The sequence below is a fragment of the Cynara cardunculus genome (assembly GCF_001531365.2).
Source record: "Cynara cardunculus var. scolymus isolate 2C chromosome LG 15, CcrdV1, whole genome shotgun sequence".
NCBI classification, from domain to species: Eukaryota; Viridiplantae; Streptophyta; class Magnoliopsida; order Asterales; family Asteraceae; genus Cynara; species Cynara cardunculus.
The window spans coordinates 6,672,436-6,694,492 of record NC_037542.1 but is presented as its reverse complement, the minus strand read 5'-3'; the positions used below and the strand labels follow the sequence as shown (position 1 = coordinate 6,694,492).

Genomic DNA, 22,057 nt, shown 5'->3' with positions numbered 1-22,057 from the left:
CACCCCCACCCCAACCTAACCCCATAAACAAGTCTTCTCTTTATTTAATTGTTTTATGATTTATGGAGATATTGAGTGATTTGAAAATAGATAATTATATTTAGACAACTAGAGAATAAAAATCAATGTCATTTTCAATAAACACTATAAAATTTTATCATTACAATTTTTTTTAATAAAATTATAATTATAAAATTTTGATGGATTAGTCCTTAAACTATTTTTTAATAAAAAACCATTAAATTCTTATTTTAAAAATTTATGAACTATTTTTTCAATAAAAAGAATCATTAAATTTTCTCTTTTTAAATGAAAAAACCATTTAAGTTTTTCAGTTTAATTGATTAAGTCCGTGAATATTTTGTTAATAAATAAACTATCACACTTTTGAAATTTGGTTACTTGTATCATTTTAACCCAAAAAAGTTACATTAACTGATGAATAAGAGTTCGATGGTTTATTTATTTCTTTTAAAAAAAATAGGGTATTAATCATTTAAAATGTGAAAGTTTAATGGTTTTTTTATTTTAAAAAAATAGTTCAGTGACTTACTTATTTAAAATAAGAAAAGTTTAATGGTTTTTTTTATTCTAAAAAATTGTTTAGAGACTAAACCATTCAAAATAAGAAGTTTATTAGGTTTTTTTTAATACTTTTCCCTACTTCTAAATTTCTAATGCATCTAAACTTGATTTATCTTATATTTAAAATGGTTTGTACTTGTAAAAATTTAAACAAAAGCATAAAAGAACCTAGAGATGGCCAAAATGGTCCGAGCCGGGCCTGGCCTGGCCTGGCCGGGACCAACTTAGGATCCCGGTAAGAACCGGTTATGAACTGATGGTCCAAGACCCGTTACTTTTCTTTATGAAAATTCAAAGTCCGATTGGGACTGGAACTGGAAACACTTACAATGGGATCGGTTACCAGAGGAAAATCTCAAACTGGGACCGATTCAAGCCCATGTCGACCAGAGATTGATTTTTGGGCATCTCTAAAAGAATCAAACAAATTGCAAATTGAAATTAATTTAATCAGTTAATACAATCATTAATAAAACATGCCACCTATTTCACAATTTTCTATGTTTTCTTGATTAAAAAAATATAGTTAATAATAATAATAATAATAATAATAATAATAATAAGATAAACATAAAAATACAATAGGAACATGTGAATTAAATGTGGCATTGAATCTTTCAATGTCTTCCCATCACTAGATTTCAACACATCATGACGTGGATAATCTATACTATCTTATTAAGCAAATTAATCAAAAGTTTTAAAGTCTTAAAATTCTAAATGATCAAGATACATTTTTCATTTTTTCACCACTTCCTCTCCTCACATACACTCACCCCCTCACATACATTCACCTCTCACATTCAATGGATTTTTTTAAAAATTATAATTTTAAATTTACATTTTATATTCCTATAATTAGTTAATTAATTACTTTACGTCTTTTACTTTTAAATTTTTCATTTTAAACATTTATCAAATTAACATACATAATCGTATATCAAATAAAACATGTTTAAAAAATACATTTTTAATTTAACAAGTTACACCATTATAATCGTCTCGTTAATACCTTCGAAATGAGTCCAATATTGAATAGTTTTTGACTTAATTATATTATTATATATTATATATACTGTGAAAAAATATTTTTAATGTTTACAATTTATACTTTTATAGTTATTTATTTATATATATGCTATACATTTTGGGATTAGGTTGTCCAAATTGCACTGTATAATATGTTTTTGGGATTTTTTTGAAATATATATATACATGTATTAATTCAACCTTAATATGAGCTTCTGGACAAGAAAGAGGGTAAACAGTTGAAATTTCATTCTAAAACTCATTTTTTTTTGTCTTTTCATGGCTTATGATCTGTCAAATTTGTAGTTTTCTTTATTGGTTTTGAGTGTTTATCTTAAAACTCAAGTGTTTTGGTTCTTTGCTCTTGGTGTAAATCGAACACATTTGTGGAGTCGTTTAAATATGTTGGATTTTAAATATATTGGATTTTAAACTGTCATACAATTTTTTTCATCGATAGTCTGTAATTGGAACCAGAACTCTTATTTATTCAAATTGTATTAATATGTAAAGACCAAGTGTAACATATATCATCGTTAAATCTTGTCTTATAAAACCAGTGAAACTTCAAAATCGTTAAAATGCATGTCTCCCGCCGCATTGCGCGGGTACACAACTAGTAATATATTAAAGATAAAAACCCCTACCGGAATTTAACATTGCTATTATTCGGGCGGGCTTCATTCATATCATTAACGACAAAGTTGTTATAATCACTGTTAATAGCAGTTATTGAAAACGGGGGCATGCTATTAAAATAGACATTATAAATTAGATTACATGCATGTCTAGCCATTAAATAAGCCGGGACGTTCACAAGACGGTTGATCCAATGAACGGATATGTAATCTTTCGAATTTCGAATGCGTCTAATATCCTTGATGATATTGTCAAATTCCGAGTTGTCGACGTTCGTGGCATAGATCGCTTCCACAAGAACTTGACGTCGGTTAAGCCTCATAGGAAAAATGTAGTGAAAATTTTCATCTACATCAGGTTTAAATCCAGATGCTGGGAAAGCTCTTGTGGGCTGTGGTCATGTAGGTTTACGTGCGATGACTTCAGGCCATTTATGATTGCTCGGAGGATTAACCGTTGCGCACATAAGTTGGCTCGAAAACCAATAGTTACCAGAAAAATAGAGGGACCTTGATTACGACCTTATGAATGTATTTAGTTCGAAAAATGGTAACCGAATTGTACTGAAAATCGATGAAAAAACGAAAGTTTAACCACCGAACCTATTTCTCTTACTAAACTTGTTTATCAACACTTAATTTCAACCATCTCCAACAAAATTTTCAATTTTTTTTAATATGACAAATAAAATTTAAAATCTCTAAAAAAAATTACATTCAACTTTAACAGCTATTTAATTTTAAAAATTATAACATTAATTATATTGTTAAAATATTTTATACATTTAATAAAATATTATTTATATTTTCTAAACATTTAACTTCGAAGTTTTCTTATTGGTAGGTATATAATAAAGGAAGAAGTGGGGATGGAAGTTATAGTGATAAACGTAAGAACGGTTTTGGACCCTTAATTACTTTTAATCTTACCACTGTCTATGAATTGAGCTTATCACAGGAATTGATCTGGTATATCTCGGTGTACCGTATTAGTGTTCATCTTCAGTTATAATTTATAAGGGTGAAGACCTCTTATTACCTTGTCACCGTAACTTTTATTATCACCAAAATCTGACCATATAATAAAAAGCAATATATTTCTCTGTTATGGTAATTGCTTATTGAAATTTTTTCGAATTTAAAAAATTTCACTCTCTCTTACTTTTTTTATTCTTAAAAATTCTTTTAAGAAATATATTAAAACAATAAAGTTTAGGCATGGAAATGACTCCCGAATCGTCGGGGAACCCGTTCCATCAGCCCCGATCGGGGACGAGGATCCCCCGCTAAAACAGGGTTGGGGACGGGGACGGGGACGGAGACGAGGATTCCCGTTTGTCTCAAACCGGGGACGGGGACGGGTATCGTACTCCACGTCCTCCGCCGTACCCGTTATATAGATTAATTAATAAATTATATATACATATATATATATTATTTATATCAACTAAAGCGTTAATTCATAATTTTCCTACTTTCTCACTAGGTTTATAATTTAAAATTGTCATTTTTTGGATCTTAATATGTAATATTTTGGATGTCAAGTCAAAATAGAATTACTCGATAAGTTTTATATATTATTCGATATGGTTTTATATTACTCAATATCTTTTAATACAAGCGACTTTAAGTTTTTTTGGATTAAATTGATTTTCTTTTGGTTTTAGATTATTAGTTCTTATATGATGTTGTGGGTTTTTTTAATATTAAATTAAATTCATTTTGGTTTTAGGTTTATTAAAAATGTTTGAGATTTAAACATGTATGATCTGGCACAAATTTAATTTAAAATTACATAAACAGAAAAAAAATCTCCATTTCCCCGTTGGAATCCTCATTCTCCATTAGGGTGCGTATGGTACGCAGACATGACAGGACAGGACATGTGTTCAACGTTTGGTAAGACATGACAGGATAGGACAGAACAGGACCGAACCGGTTAAAATGACCAATTTACCCCTAGTGAAATTTCAAGTACATAACTACATATCAGACGGAACAATAGGCAAAATCGAGTGTGTTGAGAAACAGTAGGCAAAATAGTAGGCAAAATCCAAACAGTAGGCAAAATCGATTTATCAATCGAAACAGTAGGCAAAATCCAAACAGTAGGCAAAATCGATTATCGATGGAGATGGAGGAGAAGGTAGAAGCTGTGACGAAATCGATGCTATGAAGAAGACGACGAAACAATAGGCAAAATCCAAACACCTGGTTCATGATTCAACTAAAAATACAAAATCAATAAAAAAATCATTTCGAATTTCATCAAAAACAACGAGCTCCAGTTCGTGAAATCCAAATAGAACACATAGAAAATCGAGAGAAATTGACCGTACCTTTGTTCTTGGATGCCGTGAAAATCGATGGAGATGGAGGTCTCCAGTGAAGAAATCGATGGAGATGGAGGTGGACTGTGAAGAAATCGATGGAGATGGAGATCGATCGAGATGAAGGTCTCCTGTGAAGAGATCGATGGAGATGAAGTCTCCTGTGAAGAAATTGATGGAGATCGATGGAGATGGAGGTGGACTGTGAAATCGATGGAGATGGAGNATCGATGGAGATGGAGGTGGACTGTGAAATCGATGGAGATGGAGATCGATGAAGATGGAGGTGGACTGTGAAGAAATCGATGGAGATGGAGATCGATCGAGATGAAGGTCTTCTGTGAAGAGATCGATGGAGATGAAGGTCTCCTGTGAAGAAATCGATGGAGATGGAGATCGATGGAGATGAAGGTGGACTGTGAAATCGATGGAGATGGGGATCGATGGAGATGGAGGTGGACTGTGAAATCGATGGAGATGGGGATCGATGGAGATGGAGGTGGACTGTGAAATCGATGGAGATGGGGATCGATAGATGGAGGTGGACTATGAAATCGATGGAGATGGAGAAGAAGACGACGAAGATGGAGATGGAGATCGATGGGTATATTTGTCAAATATGTCTTGTTCCACTTAGTTCCAGGGAGGTAAGGGTGAACAGGCTTGTCCCATACGTGTTCCACTTAGTTTCATTTAGTTCCACTTAGAAACACACCAAACATGGAACAATTGTATCATGTTTTGTCATGTCCCCTGTTACACTTACGCACCCTTAAGGATGGAAATGATGATGTGATTATATGCCCCCAAAAGGGATGAGAATAAAAATAAGTAATCAGCCTAATAAAGTTATCTAAAATGCTTAATCTCTATTTTCATGATGGCGCCACCAACAACGCCACTACCGAATTTCTATGTAAAATGGGAAAATAAGTCCCTCAAGTTTGAGGGATCTACCAATACGACCTCAAACTTTTAGATATGACATTTGAACCGTCGGTTATATAATTATAAATTTTGCACGTATTTTTATGATTTATCGTTGTAAGTAGTAATCTCAACACTATATAAATGATTAATTTATATTAAATAGTTTTTCTATGAGAACAAGTTGTATCTTTGTTTTTCGTACACTTCACGTAAACTGGGAGGTCTTCATAAAAACAAATATATTAATCTTTGACAAATAATGCCCACTAAAATTAAAGGGCAAATGGTATAAGATAACCATCATATCAACCATGTCGATGTCGTGTGAGTAAGAGTCACATGACAAGGACCGTCCACGAAAGGAAGTTGAAATTTGACACAAAATGAGGATGTTTAGACGGACTTGCAGTTGGACCATGTTAGACTTAGAGCAAAGTACTATGATCCGCAACGTGAAGCACTCGACCCGAGCTGTGTAAACCAACTTGTCCCATGTACAGTTCAAAGGGCGAGCCACAACCTAGTTAAAGGCCTTGATAGCTATAAAACCCTCAACAAGTTTTGGTTATTTAAACAAACCCAACTAGGACTAAGATCTTTAAAACATTCACAAACAATTATTAAAGATTACTCTAAAAACTAGGCATAAAAACATATATCGGTTTGTAACCAAATAGACAGCTTAATCCAATCATAACTTGTTACAGTCGATTATACAGTACGTATTAGAACAATGGCAAAGCTTCAATCCAGTAACCAACAAATAGCACAATAAGCAGGTAAATTATCACAGTAGCAATACTGCACAAATTTAGATGTTATATTATATGATGTTAAATCCCAAAGTTGAAGCCTTGATACCCAAAATCAAGAACTTAATGCTGCTAGCTTCTGAGACAGAACACTGCTCCCCTCATCTGCTTGCTCCAATGTCTCCTGCCAAAATTGCATTTTTGTCAAAAGGATTATAAACTCTAAAAAAAGGTATATTGTTGCAGCAGTTGTTTTGGAACCGGTAAATACAACGACGTTTGTTTTAGTTCCTAATATATTTTTTTTCCTTCTATCAACAAAACGACGTTTCAAAATCTTCTATTTTATACCCCATTTTGACCCGGTTGTACTTTGGATGATCTTGTACATTTGATCACGTGGATGTCAGGTCGTCAATCAAGATAGTTTTTTTTACAGATAACCTGCTGATCCATCGTTAATATAACTTGTCATCCACTTCATTGTTGCAAGATCAATAATCTACGGGTTAAAAATAGGTACAAAATAGGAAATTTTAAAACTTTGTTACAAGAAAATGGATTATTGGTTAAACTAAATAGGAACTAAAGCAAATCTTGTTGCATTTTGATATTTTGGAAGGGATGCAATTCGTTAAACAAAGGTATAGAATACTTACCTTGCAACTCCTGTTGCTGGCTCCTACATATTTGGGTGTACTAATGGCTGGATTTTTTGGGATAATATTAGAATCTTTTTTAAGATTTTTGGATTCATTACACCTGTCTGATCTTGGTGGGCTTTGAAGAGTGGTAGCAATGGCAGCATTTGTACGCCTTTCAAAGTCGATGATTTCATCAACAGCTTCTTCTATGGGTACACAGATCCGCTCTCTTTGAAAAAAGAGCACAATGATTATGACAATTATACCATAATAACAGCGTCTCCACCGTCTCCAAAATACAGAAAAATGAGATTTCTAAGTTTCTATGTTTTTTTTTTTGCTTCAACAGCTTCTCAAAATAGAGAAAGCCGGAGAAATGGAAAATTTCTACAAATTTGGAGAACCCTCTATAGTTAATGGAGGACAAGAAAGAATTGACTTTTTACTATTCCAAGAAAGAACTCCACAACTTGCCCGAAAAAACTGAATTTTTTTAATAATATAATTAATGTTGGAATCTCTAAAATGGAGAAATGTTGGAGGCGTTTGGTATGTGACTGGATTGGCGAGAGTGAGTTGGGAGGATGATAATTTTCTGGAAGGTTTTAGGGTTCAAATTTGACACGGATAGTTTAGAAATTTATCCATTTTTCTCATCTTTCTAATCTTTCTTACACTTATTTGGTGGGACATAAAAATGCATTCTTCTCACACTAAGGTCTTGTCCTGTCCGGGTCTATTTTCGTGCCAAACATGAGACAAAGGTTTTATACTATTGTCTCGTCCTCTCCCGCAAACCAAACGCACCCTTGGAGTTGAATATAATTGTATTTGGAGAAATTATGGAGAAATAGTTGGAGATGCTCAAAGTACTTTATACCCACAAAGAACTTCACTTTTCAACAAGCCGGGGTTAGGGTTTTTCTTCTTTTTTTTTTTTGGCAAGGGGGAGGAAGCTGACAGATTGTGTTAAAAACTTACCTTGGCAACGAAGTGTATTGCCTTCGAAGTGGAGAGTTTCTTCCTTCCTTGCCTTCCTGCTCCTCAAGATCAGCAAACTGCTGCTTAAACCGTTCTATTCCACTGAAGTAAGATAAGGAAAGGCAGATAACTGATTAGTGTCCGACTTTTATTTGAGGGGACACTTCTAAGTAACTGATTTTAACAGAAATACGTTGAATGCTTGCAATTGAGATGACTTCATTAATATAAGCATGTTTCAAGCTACTACATGTTACATCCATGCTCATATGCTTCTTCATTTGTAAGTTTCAATATGGAGTTCGGCTGATAGGGTTGGGTTATGGCAAGAACAACTGTTTTGGTGAGAACGGTAAGAACACCGGACCTTCATCAACTTACATCCAGCTGCATTTGCAAACCTTCATCTATATTCCTTTACCTACACATGCCTATTTGTATCACGATTGAAACTTTAACAAATTCATGAATGTGAAGGTGACTGAAGCTTGTGAGAATAGGTGAAGGTGATGAAAGTCTGAGTTTTTTGTGAGCCATCATATAAATAAAAACTCATCCAAAGGCTCATAAGTGTTCTCACAGGTTCTCACGGAACTCGTTTGTTCTCATATAATAACAACTCTCTGCTAACAGAAATCCATATTATGTAATCACTATCCCAAGTTCCCAACTATACCTCAAAAGCAATTTTCCCATGTGCTTATTTCCTACATCTATAAAAATTTGCAACACTTTTCTTGTTGCTATGTCTCATGAAGTTGTAAAATTTCCTTATTTGGGAAGTTTTAAAAAAAAGTCACATGTTTGTGCATTATCACCACTATGAACGACTTAATTGTATTCATTCCCATATTTTGTCTCTTAAAGGGTATTTTAGATATCTAACAGTAGTCCAACAATTTCCTCACAATTGACATCTCAATGAAAATTCTTTAGATCCTGACCTTGGATACATAAAGCTTATGTGTTCTTCGCCATGAAGGTACTCTTGCAGCATTTGGGGATGATACTCCAGGATCTGTGTGCTTGAAAAGACAATAAAACCATTAAGCAGTGCATGATAATTAAATTGACTGCAAAACCAATAAAGATCATAGAATGTGATCATATACCTCCCTATAAATCAGCTCTCTTACATCATTCTTTGTCAATCTCCGCCTTTCAAACTCAAATTCCAGTTTTGAAATCGGTTGTTTGGATGGCTCAGTTTCCAAATTTGCTAAACCATAAAAGTACGGATCAGACAAGGCCTGTAAATATAAAAGAACTCACAATATCAGGAAACAGCAACAACAATCTGAAGCTTTCAACAACTTTATTTACGACAAAAGAACAATGGTAGCATAAAGTTTTACTAAAGCTTATCTCTTCAGCAGATATTCTGTCTTTGGGATCAAATGCAAGCAATCTCTCAAGTAAACGGAGTGCCAGTGGATCAGCATTAGGGAATTTTTGTGAGAATGGAATAGGGGTTTTCTTGGTCATGCCATTTAAATATCTTCTGGCCTTATCATTCCGTATCTGCAGATGTTCAAAGGCCTGCTGTTATCCAAAAGCTAAAAATGAAATGAAGTTTTAAATCCAAGTATACAAAAGCAACAAACCCTTGCTATGATTTCAGCAGAAGGAGAACCAAGTAAATCGGTGACAAGATCCAATTGGTGCACAACATTCCTCCCAGGAAACAGAGGCTTCCCTGTTAGCATCTCCGCAAATATACATCCTATGCTCCAGATATCAATTGCAGGAGTATACTAAAACAATTCAAGTCATGGTTAATGAATAAGATGTTTCAGATATCAAAGGCTAACCAATATAGTGTGTGTGTATGTATGCTTACTTTCGAGAAGAAGGAGCCACAAAGTTCAGGAGCACGATACCATCTAGTAGCCACATAGTCCTGAAGGATTACAGTTATGAACATCAACAAGTTGTTAAAAGGTATGCTTCAATTAGATAAGAACAACTAAAGCATCAGTGTCCACATAAGAAGTTTTGAAGTTCAAAACACGTACAGTCCAAAAAATTGCTGACGGGGTATCATCAAATGATGCACGAGCTAGACCAAAATCACAGATTTTCAATTTGCAGTCTGCATTAGCAAGGATATTTTTGGGTTTCAGGTCGCGATGGAACACGTGTGCTGCAAAAAAGAAGATATAGTAAATAGAAGGTACGTAGTGGAATCAAGAAAGCAATATCACATGGAAAGAGGATCATCAGAAGAAGAACAAGAAAAAAAATCCAAATCAAACCTGTATGAATATATTTTAAAGCTCGAAGGAGTTGATACAAGAAAAATTGATGATGTTCAGGAGTGAGATCATCGTTAACCTTGATTACTTCATCAAGATCAGATTCCATCAACTCAAACACCACATATATATCTTTGAACTCTCTTCTACAAGGAGGAAGCATAATATGCTTTATTTCTACGATATCTGGGTGGCGAAGCAGTCGAAGAAGCTTGATTTCTCTAAGAATGCGGGTGGCATCAGAAACATGCTCGAAAACATCATTGATCTTTTTTATAGCAACCTTCTCCCCGGTGTGGGTATCAACTGCAGCTGCAACAACACCATAACTTCCCTTCCCTACAACTTCTTGAATTTCATAGAGACTTGCTTCACCATACTCGGTGAAAAATTCCTTGCCAAGCATGGTTATATTCTGCATTTTTATCAAGAATAATTCAGCAATTTAAAAACAACAATTCAAATTGATGTCCTATTTGCCATTTTGAATGAATGTTTTTCAAATGGTATCTTATCAGGTTGTGCATTGGAACAAAGACTATGCTTTGCAGTAGTCATATAGAAGCAGTATTTGCAGATGGCTGTTAAATAATGATGGAAAATTCTCATGGAGATCAAACTAGAACAAAATGTATGCATTAAGATGTTTAAAATTGTGAACTGATCTCTTTTAGGCTTTTATGCATTGAACAAAAGATGCAATGTCTTGGCATAGAGGCAGGCACTGCCATAAATCCATAATTACAAAATCAACTAGATGAACCTATGCTGAGAGGATCCTACATGAAAAGTATGAAATTTCTGATTGACCTCAAGTAAAGAGACATCAAAAGTAGTCTACAAATATCATATGAAAAGGTAAAGAGCATAACAGCAATACTTGAGGCACAGATGAACATATGACAAACAAAACTATACTCCTATGGAAAGAGTTGCTATATTCAGCGCAAGTAGGAGAACCTTTCCTATATAGAGCTAATGTCTGTTGCCATCTGGGTGGAGAATCTTTCTCTATATCTCAGAGAAGATTATAGCTGCCGAAGGTCGGATCATGGTAACAACTTACTACTTCAGCCAGAAAAACCGTTGTTTAAAAAAATATTGGGTACCAAAAATTAGATACATTCTGGGAAAATCAAACTTCCATCAAAGAGAAGCAAATCGTAAAAAGAGATCATCTCTCACTCTGAATCCTAAATATCCATAAATGAACTGGTTATCCTTCAATAGCTATAAAACATTACAAACTACAATGCAAAAATCAGATTCTTTTGAGACTAGGAAGCCACGCCCAATGAGGTAAAGCATCAATCCATTAATGCAACCCAGTGCTGGTGGTTCATTGGGCAATACACAAGTCTGGGTATGAACTCAAAACTTCTAGATAAGGGCAAAATTAATGGGCTTGCCAATACCATTCTCGACTTTTCTCTCCCTTAAATCATATTACCACTAATTCTATTATGAAAGGAATGTCGAAGTTTGAACAAGGCCAGAACCTTTTTGAGCATGAATAAGAATAACATGATGAAATTCTTATTCGTCAGAAGATCCACTAACAACTTGGCGAATACCAACACAGAAATGTCAAGTGCTCGGCTTTTGGAATCATAATACTGGGCTTTTCATGACAAACTAATTTTTGTTCTTGTAAAAATGCCATAAGAACATAGTTGCAAAACTGAGTGATTCTGGACATATTGATGTATATATGTAAAAAGAACTATCATACTTGACACTTCTATACAAAGTAGCTCAGTCTTGGAAGTACAGTGCGTTTTTTGCATTTTTGCAAGAATGATAGTATGTTTGAAACAAATGTCCAAGTAGTTGCTGTAAGAAAAGATCCTGAAGGTTGGATACCTTTTAATTTAGATGTAGGAAATTACGTAGTTGCAACTTCGCATTTATTGGATGCAGATGAGAGAGATTGGATTGAAAAGGCAAGCAATTAGTGGACAATAATATGAAACATTGAAGACAACAGAATCTTTCCACAACAAGAAAATTTCTTCTCATCACAATAGCCGTAAGTGAGAAATCAACTAGAGCTATATGCTCAATTGCTATTTCCTTTTACAATGTACAAAACACAAACTCTAGCACCCAGATGCATAACCGTCAAGCGGTGCTTCACACACACACACACATTCACGAATCAACAACTGAAATCAACTCCATGAAAATCGGAGATGTAGTAAAAAAGAAAAAAAAATCCTGTTTAAAGAGAAAAACCCAATCACCCAACTACCCAAGTAAGATCCATCAAAAGAAACTGTTAAAAGGCCAGGGGAAGCGCAAATTAACTTTTTTGCCCCAATTCATTGGACAAAAACCCTAGTGTGTCATCCAATGTCAAGATCTCTGAGCTACCGAAAGGAAGCGACAGCCAGTTTCACAAACCAACTGGGCAGTAAGATCTATCGAAATTTAAGAAGCCGGAAAAGGAAACAGGGATGAAACGAAAGAGAAGAAGAAGACAGTTAAAAACATACCTTGAAGCTGTGCTTAGCAAGCAATTCTTCTCCGAAGGTGGACAAACTGTGTTAAGGATTTACTCTCAAAACGCGTCTTCTTTTGCAGAGAACAACAGCTTACAAAGCTAAGAACAGAACAAACAGTATTACCCCCGAATATATACGGCTTCATTAATGATGGACCAGGGAAAATGGCACATTTGAAATTGTCCACTCAATCTATGTCAAACTATTATTTACAAAAAGTCAAATATAGTGAGAGAGAGAGAGAGAGAGGGGAATCAATATCTAATCCAAAATCCAACCGTCCAATCAAAATCCAACGGCAAATCTTCAATCTCGCACTGTGGTTCGTCAGCCTTACACGCGTAGTCCTTACATCCAGGGGGATATATTCTAAAATATTTACATACACCTTGCACGTTTCATAAAGTTTTCGTCAATTTTACGAGTAAAAAAATGAGAACCCGATGCAAGCATCATCTTAAATTGTGCGCCCTATCTTATCCCTACTGACACGCATACGTACTCATAGATATAGAGAGAGAGAAGAGTTTTGATCCCTGTTAATGGCGTCGGTGCGGATAACGACTACAATCAGATCCAAACCGGAGATAAGGCACAGATCATTACCAGCCGTTGTTTGATCCCTGTCATTAACATTATTTTAATTACCATTAATCATCGATAAGTACGAATTAGTTGACTAGGGACGGATTATTGTTTAATAATACCTAAACAGCTGAGATGTTGAGTCAATTGACGAACTCCGACGACGAAATCGCCGTTGCCGATTTCAACAACAGCCGGATCCGGTCATTTTCCACCACTGAGCTCTTTGTACTACTGGCGTGTTTGTATGCCGGAGATGGATGGAGATTCCGGCAATTACTTGGAGGTAGATCGGATTCAACCAAGTTGAAGGTGATGTTGGGTAAATTTGAAGGAATTGGTTTTCACAAATTGTTCAAGAATCTTGATCGAATCTGCAAAGGGGCCGTCCAATTATTACGATGTTAAAAATACAGACTATGATCGAATATCCAATTGTAATCGGATCGGATCCAAAGTTTCAACATCCAAATCGGATCGGTCTGTTCTTTGATGGCAATCCAATAACAAATAAAACCGATCCAATCTAGTGACCATCCAATTATCATCCTACTAATATCCAATTAATAACTATATGTAATTATTAACATTTTACGATATTTTTTTATTGGTATTTATACACATTGTTTTTAATAACTTATATATATATATATATATATATATATGAATAATTTGTTGAAATGGTGGATTTATTGATTATGTATCGGATAAAAAGATTAGACGAATTCAATCTGATCTAATGGATAACCAATAGTGACATTCAATTGATGGAACCGACCTGATCCAATCATCCATTGGATTTGGATCGGATCGGATGTCCAATGTTAATTGGATGGGATTGGATGACAAAATCCAGCATCCAACGGATGATTGTATCGAATCGAATCCACCTAAATCCATCGGATTTCAACCGATGAACATCCCTAGTTTGAGCGGTCTGTTGGTTCAGTCTGAAAAATAGCCAAAACGTCTAACCGGTCCAATCTGTGGTTTGAACGTTTTTTGAGTAGTTTGGACCGAAACGACCGTCAAAATACACATGCATTAATTACATTTAGGTTTCTTATTATACGCTCAACTTTTATAACCCAATTATAAGAAGAAAGCCGGTCTAAGTCATCAAATTTTCAGTTTCCATTTCTCATTCATCCACCTTCCTTAATTGGCAAATTTTTCGAAATCAATCGAAAATCAAATATCAAAATTCCAAGTCGTCTTCAACTTGCTCAATATTTTGTCTAAAATTCCAATTATTATTGGTTAATTTATTTTACGCTTTTCAACTTGTTTAATGTTTTTATAATTTTAGAAATAGATCGTTTATTTTATATTTCAGCATAATAATTTTTAATAATATCATATTGATAGAAATTTTATTTTGTAAATAGATGTTATATTTATTTAGTTTAAAACTCGTAATAAGCCTAAACCTAAATTGGTTAGAGTAGACTACCTTTTGTGGTCCAATATGGTCACTTGCTGCCAAACGTTTCTGTTTAGAAAAGTCCCTGAACCCACATTAGATGTTTGGTTTGTGGTTTCGAGGGTTAAATCATCCTAACCAGACTATGAACACCCTAATGATAGTCGTTGTGGCTCAAAGATTGTCTCTGATATCACATTAAACCATAGCACGCAATGATGGAGGTGTAGGGCTGCTAAAAAACCGGACCAACCCAACGCGAGATGACCCAACCTGAAGCAACTCAATGTCTAATCGAGTTGTAAAATCTTCAAACCGTAGGTATTGGATTGGGACTAAGTTATTATTCAACCTCAACCCGATGAACCTAATATCCTTTTATTTTTCGAATTGATATGATTGTTAAGTCCTTATTAATATGTACATTAGACAATTACACCATCAGATACCCTTTGCATATACATATATTTCTAATCTCTTCTTCATATCTATGTAACTCATTCGTATATATGTTCTGTAAATGTGAACATATATATGCAAATTGAGAAAGTAGTTAAATGTAATATACTAAAATTTAAAGAGTATGGATAAGCTTTAATGTTAGGAGGATGTTTTTGATGCATCAAAGTATCAACCCGACTAACTCATACGGTTTTGGTTGGATTGGGTTGCACTTTTTGTTTCAAATTGTGTTGAGTTGAGATTTTTCAAACTGTAAACATTAAGCTGGATTGTTCAAATGTCTTCAACAAGATCAATCCAACTCATGAACACACCCTAACCTCATGCATGGTTTTTGTAAGATGATATTTGTTTTTTCTTATATTTTAATGTTTTGCTTTTTGGTTTTTAGTATATAGTCTAATTTAAATTGTTTAATATTATTGATTTACTAAATAATATTAGGAAACACGTCTCTCTCTCTCTCTCTCTCTCTCTCTATATATATATATATATATATATATATACTAGTTGTATACCGGCACAATGTGACATAATGCAATATTCAAATAAACGTAAACAAAGATGAAAAATATGAACACGTTTTTACAAAATAAAACACATAGTCACTTACATCTTTTATACATATCGAAAACTCGTAAAAAAGAAAAAAAAATGTCTTACATATGAAACATGAAATCAGTATACAGACAAACAAGTCTCAATCATATACAAATCTAGTTGCATGAGCCCGGATTTAAATATGAAAAGATGAGCTTTAACTTTCATTCCCAAATGCAATGCAATTCTAAGGCTAAAAAGGTTAATGATTTGTTTGGTAGTTGCTGAATGGTTTTGTTCATAATAATTAAGCGGTCAAAATGATTAAAAGACACTAATCCTATAATGCAACATGAAATATAATTGTTTGTCTACGATGAAATTAGGACGCTGAATAGTTAAGAGGTGCTCAGGATGCAAAATCATTCAGAGGATTTTAAAACCATTAAAAGAAAGATTTTTTTTGTCAAACAAGATTCACTAAATTTTCAATTTTATTAAAAAAAGTATAATATTATAATGCTAGTTTTTAAAGATTTTTTTAAATAAATGTGGTATTTAAAGTGTATTGCAATACAAACTTACAAAAACCGTAATTACAAAAAACATGTATAACAATTAGTTCAAGGCTAGTTTTTGATGCATTAAGTATTGTTTATTGATGCATATTACTTAAAATTCAAGATAATTAAATCGAGATGTATCTCGCTGCATTGCCCGAGTAGCATTCTAGTTTTTACTAAAAGAGAACTAAGGAGGTAAATGAAAAGACAAAATTATCGTCTTTTTAGTTTAATTAGGGATGATGATTTGCCCCGACCTAGTGAGGAACCCAGTTCACCCGACCTGAACGGGGACGGGGATTCTCAGTTAAAACGGGTTCTGGGGCCGGGGATCCCCGGTAGAATCAAACTAAAGGATACTATTTATGGGGTTTGACCGGGTACCAGATTTTGACTGGAGATTGCTAGAGATTTGACCGGGGACGAGATGATAATCTCCGTACCCGCTGGGACCAGGGCCGAGGCCGAGGATTACAAAACCCGCCCCATCCCCGCCCCGTTGCCATGCCTAAACTTAATATTAAACAAGTTGGTGACAAAAGATCACTTTTAAAACAAAATAAAAACTAAAATGACGATTTTTAGACTTATCAAAATTCAGATCCTACTTTCAAATATTTTATTAAACCTTATGGACTAAAGTTAAAGGTTACTCTATAATTATTTTTTCTAAATTAAACAAATTATATAACACTTAAGTATTTTATATTTAATTTGACACCCATACAAATATATATATATATATATATATATATATATGTAGAGACCTATTCAAGGGAGAACTGAGTTGTTTGTGGTAACTGTGAGAACCAATATTAACCACAAATCAATAGATAAATTAGGAAATTTATAAATTTGGTAATTTTAAATTAAAATCTTAATGCAAGGATATTTTTGGTATTTTAAAACTCTCATCTCTCCTCTCTTCTCTCTCCGGCCTCCGGCCACCGTTCTCCGGTGATACCACTATATATATGTATATGTATATATGTATATATGTATATATATATATGTATACTTCATTTTAAAATCACAAATATATTTATATGTGAGAGTGTATGCTCATACTAATACATTTACTAAACCTATTTAAATTTAAGTTTACAATTTATTATCATATATATACAACTTGTTAAAGCTTCATTTTTAGACTCTATAAAGTTAACTGATTATTAGCGATAAACATGTTCAAATACAAAATAAACAATAATTCATACAGATAAATCAATAAAGTGTATAAAACTGATAACTGATCGAAGACTCTCTCACTTTTTCATGATCATGCAAAACTATAAAATAAAATATATATATATATATATAGAGAGAGAGAAAGAGAATAGAAAAATATATCATGTTGCATTTAAGAGATATACTCTATTTCTTTAAAGACATAATATTTTTATTTTAAAGACTAATTTTCAAAAAATTATTTTGGAAAACAACTAAAGGGTCGTTTACTAAACACTACTCGAATAAGTGCTTACCAAGTCATGTTACCTCACTAGATGAATATGGTAAGGACCAAAAATCTTACCCGGTAAAAATGAGACAAAAACCATAAATCTTACCCGGTAAGTGAAGACGACGACTCTTATTATGGTAAGCGCTTACCGGGTAAATTGTTGCATAAGATGTCGTTTTGGTGGATTAAAATCTTATCCGATACGTAAATAATAATATTAAACTTTACCGGTAAACACTTATCGGATAAGTGTTTGGTAAACGACCTCTAAGTGGATGGTAATAACTTTTTTGTATTCCCTCAACCGGTCCCTGCTGGTCCCGGTTACGGGCCGGGCCGGTTTGGCCATCACTAGTAATCACTTATAAAAACCTTACTTTTATGTATTTTTTTTTCAAAATCAATAATTATTATATAAATATATTTAAAACTACCCAAAATTTTTTTTACATAAACTAATGATCGGAGTTTTTTCATTAGTTTATCACATTAAGTAGTTGTATAGGTTATGATGATGTATTCAACAGGTTTGAGAAAGTCCAAAGAGTTGTTTAACAGATTTTAAAATATCTAATAACTTATTTGTTTCAAAAAATTACTCAAGTACTTAAATATTCCAAACAGTAAAGTTTATTGGTTTTTTTTAACTTTTCACTTTATAAATTATACAAGCAAATAGCAATAGGAAAAGATTACTTTAAAAAGTGAAGGTTTAGAGTTAGTTTCGGCCAAAAAAACGATGGCAAAGTTATTTGAGTTGCTGACGAAGGCCCATCAGCCTTACAAAACGAGAAACCATGAAAGCCTTACAAAATGAGAAACCACCGATCATCATCATATACATCTCTCGTCAATGGAGTTAACCTCTTCTTCTTCCTCTTTGTCTTCCACCTACACCCGCAGTCATCCGCCTCTACACTTCCCAAAGAAGCTCTCCCTACAAAATCCGGCTACCTCCCGGTCAATGACACCACCGGCTCAGCCATTTTCTATGCCTTCTATGAAGCCCAAAATTCCAATCACACTTCTCTTTCTCAAACCCCACTTATCATATGGCTTCAAGGGGGACCTGGTTGCTCCTCCATGACCGGAAATTTCTACGAACTTGGTCCATGGCGACTAACACCTTCTCTGAGGAAAAACGTCAACCACCTTGAGCTCCAACCTAATCCTGGTTCTTGGAACCGAATATTTGGCCTTCTTTTTCTTGATAATCCGATTGGAACCGGATTTAGCATCGCTTCGACACCGGAAGAGATCCCAACAGACCAACAAGCTGTAGCAAGGCATCTATTCATTGCGATCAGAAAGTTTATTGCTTTAGACCCGCTGTTTAAATCTCGTCCAATTTACATTGCAGGTGAAAGTTATGCTGGAAAATACGTGCCATCAATTGGGTACTACATCCTTAAACGAAATCCCCTTTTACCCCATTCTGAAAGGGTCAATTTGTATGGATTAGCTATGGGAAATGGGTTGACCGATCCTGCAACCCAAGTGGGCACTCATGCTTTGCATTATTACAATCTTGGTTTGATCAATGAAAAACAGAAAATCCAAGTAGAGAAGCTTCAGTTTGAGGTTGTCAACTTGGCAGAAGCTGGTAATTGGAGTGGTGCTGCAGATGTAAGAAGTAACATGTTCCATTTTTTACAGAACGTCACAGGTCTAGCCTCTTTGTATGACTTCCGGAGGTATCGCCCTTATGATTCTGATTGGGTAGAAAAATTCTTGAAGAACCCAGAGGTTAAAAAGGCGTTGGGAGTGAACGAATCTATGGTTTTTGAGGAGTGTAGTGAGGTGGTTGGGGAAGCATTGTATGCAGATGTGATGAAGAGTGTGAGGCACATGGTGGAGTATCTTGTTAAAAACACCAAGTTATTGCTATATCAAGGGCAGTGTGATTTGATGGATGGGGTGGTGTCTGCTGAGTCTTGGGTGAAGAAGATGGACTGGGAGGGGATTCAGAAGTTTTTGGATGCAGAAAGAGATGTTTGGAATGTGAACGACGTGCTTGCAGGGTATGTGCAAAAATCAGATAATTTGAGCCATGTGGTGGTGATAGGGGCTGGGCATTTCGTGCCAACCGATCAAGCAGTGAATTCTCAAGCCATGATTGAGGATTGGGTTCTTGATAGAGGTTTGTTCGGTAATAAGAACACTCAAAATCAATCCATGGATCTTTAACATCATTGTTGTACTGGAATTGAAAGCCTTGGAATGACCGTCATGATGCAAATCTATGGACTTGAGTCTTGCACGCTGCTTGTCCGATGACCATCATATCCTACAATAGATGCCAATGTCAGCCTTCGAAGTAGAAGCTCAAGTTTGCGCTGATTTACACTTTGCTATGCCGAGTTAGGTCATGATACGATTGTTAGTACACATGTTCACATGATTTCGTGAGTTTTATTGGTGTTACAAGTCATTTAACTACATTGATTTGAACCTGGTATGGATATACATGGACTATCTATAGGAAACTATCAATTGAAGTGTTAGTCCCACATTATGTAATATTCAGGCTATGCATCACTATAAGAGTTCCAAAGGTGAATCCTATCATTGCTAATTGGTTGTAAATAGATACCTAAAACATTCTATGTATTAAAGCACCATGAATGCTTTTTAAGGTTGTAACGGAGAGTCTGACCCAAATGCTGACTAGAGGTAATGTTGGGTCATTGACCAGCATCTTCCTAAAACGAAGAATGAAACTTAACTCTTTTTATATTTTATTACAAAACACAATTGTTTCTGATTTCCTTAGGTACATCATTGAAAGCCCATAGCAAAACCATGTTACTTGTATACTCCTGGTATGAAAACAGTATCAAATCACCAGATGGAGCCAACCATGACCTGTTTATGAGCCTTAATTTGTATGAGCAGAATTGGCAATTTACATGGATGACATCCAAATGCTAGAGATCACTTGCATGAAGATGAAGGGAAAAAGAGGTGAACGGCTACCAAAAGTGGCGTAGCCACAAGGTGTCTGCCGAGAACCATGAGTTTGATTTCTGTTAAATATTGTATATCGTTAGTTACGATCTTATTTTTAGTAATCTAAAGTAGATTTCCCTATTATAAGTTATCGTTTAGTATATATTGTATTAAGACAACTTCCTCGTGGATCGGTAAAACTTAATATCAATGGTTCATTGCATTGGTTTAAAGCCTAATTAGTTGCAAAGTGCTATTCTGAGGCCTATGAGGTTGACTACGACGAGACATTCTCCGCGGTGGCCAATATGTCGTCAGTTAAATTATAGCTTTGGTTGCCATTAATCATTGGCTGCTTAATTAGTTGGATGTCAAGAACACCTTTATTAATGAATTTTTTGAGGATGAGGTGTACATGGAACAACCACATGGGTTTGTTATCGAGGAGGGGGCAACAAAGGTGTGCCAATTGCGACTTTCCTTGTGTGGTCTCAAACAGTCTCCTAGAACATGGTTCGCGAGTTTACATATGTTTTGCAGGAGTTTGGTATAACTCGCAGTTCTTAGGAATATTTTGTGTCCTTTAGACACCTTTTTTATTTATATTATCATTGCCGGATATGATGGCACCAGAATATCAAAGGCGAAACAATTTCTATAGACCTGATTTCAAGTTACTTAGCTTAGACAATTTTGTTACTTTATTTGGATAGAGGTATTACGGTCTCCAACGGATTCTTTTATCTTAGAAAAAATATGTTTTTGATGTGCTTAATGAGTGTGGTCGTTGGTCTGCAAATCAATGGACAACTCGATGCTCGCAACAGTTGAACTTAGATTATAGAAATCGTACGAGAGATCCAGAGAGCTACAACTATAGGAGACTGGTTGGAAAGTTAAAATATTTGATAGTTACTCAAACATAAATATCATTCCCGACTAGTGTCATGTGCCGGTTCATGTATGCTCCTTATACATGTTATTGGGATGCATTTCGCCTTTTGCGGTGTCTTAAGGCCACACCGAGCTTAGGGATACTCTATTCTGATTGGGGCCACTATCGAGCGGGTACATTCACTAAAGAAGGAGATTGCATGATATTTGGTTTCTCTGGTTGGGTTTCCCATTCCTATGAGATCAACTACAAGCAACTGTGTGTTTGTCAGACAAAACCAAGTTTCTTGGAAAAACAAGAAGTTAGCATACTATCTCCAAGTCAAGTGTTGAGTCAGAGTATAGAGCCATGACATATGTGTCACGCGAAATGACTTTGGTAAGGAGACATCTAAAAGAGCTTGGAGTAATTACATGCTACTTGATTAGACTATATTGTGGTAATCTGTCAGCTATGCGAAAAATCAAGTATTCCATGAGAGGATCAAACACATTGAAGTTGATTATCATCTAATCAGAGACAATGCTGTG

The 22,057-nt window shown here is 34.7% G+C and overlaps 2 protein-coding genes across 7 annotated transcripts; one reads left to right on the top strand and one right to left on the bottom strand.

Moving 5' to 3' along the window:
• Positions 1-6,152: 6,152 nt before the first annotated feature.
• LOC112527420 (mitogen-activated protein kinase 9-like) lies at positions 6,153-13,771 on the bottom strand. 6 transcript variants are annotated; one of them, XM_025138074.1, is made up of 12 exons: positions 13,151-13,771; positions 12,640-13,036; positions 10,145-10,559; positions 9,905-10,032; positions 9,730-9,789; positions 9,494-9,643; positions 9,255-9,410; positions 9,002-9,139; positions 8,834-8,907; positions 7,890-7,991; positions 6,924-7,197; positions 6,153-6,448 (listed from the first exon to the last, which is right to left on the bottom strand). In XM_025138074.1, the coding sequence occupies exons 3-12, from the start codon at positions 10,548-10,550 to the stop codon at positions 6,380-6,382; spliced, it is 1,557 nt and encodes a 518-aa protein (XP_024993842.1). In that variant the 5' UTR covers positions 10,551-10,559; positions 12,640-13,036; positions 13,151-13,771; the 3' UTR covers positions 6,153-6,379. The 6 variants fall into 6 exon arrangements, with proteins under 6 accessions (XP_024993842.1, XP_024993843.1, XP_024993841.1 ...); XM_025138075.1 differs by having other exon boundaries at positions 12,640-13,271; positions 13,356-13,771; XM_025138073.1 differs by having other exon boundaries at positions 12,640-13,771.
• Positions 13,772-18,496: 4,725 nt separating this feature from the next.
• LOC112528466 (serine carboxypeptidase-like 50) lies at positions 18,497-19,870 on the top strand. The gene has a single exon (XM_025139493.1). It carries the CDS (start codon positions 18,497-18,499, stop codon positions 19,868-19,870), a length of 1,374 nt encoding a protein of 457 aa, XP_024995261.1.
• The last annotated feature ends 2,187 nt before the right edge of the window (positions 19,871-22,057 follow it).

Excerpts from the sequence above, each read along its gene's own strand:
- LOC112528466 (XM_025139493.1), top strand. The coding sequence starts at position 18,497 with ATGAGAAACCACCGATCATCATCATATACATCTCTCGTCAATGGAGTT.
- LOC112527420 (XM_025138073.1), bottom strand. The coding sequence starts at position 10,550 with ATGCTTGGCAAGGAATTTTTCACCGAGTATGGTGAAGCAAGTCTCTAT. Across the intron at positions 10,033-10,144 it reads TTTAAAATATATTCATACAG|CACACGTGTTCCATCGCGAC; the intron begins GTTTGATTTGGA and ends TCTTTTTTGCAG. Across the intron at positions 7,198-7,889 it reads CAATACACTTCGTTGCCAAG|ACGGTGGAGACGCTGTTATT; the intron begins GTAAGTTTTTAA and ends TGTATTTTGGAG.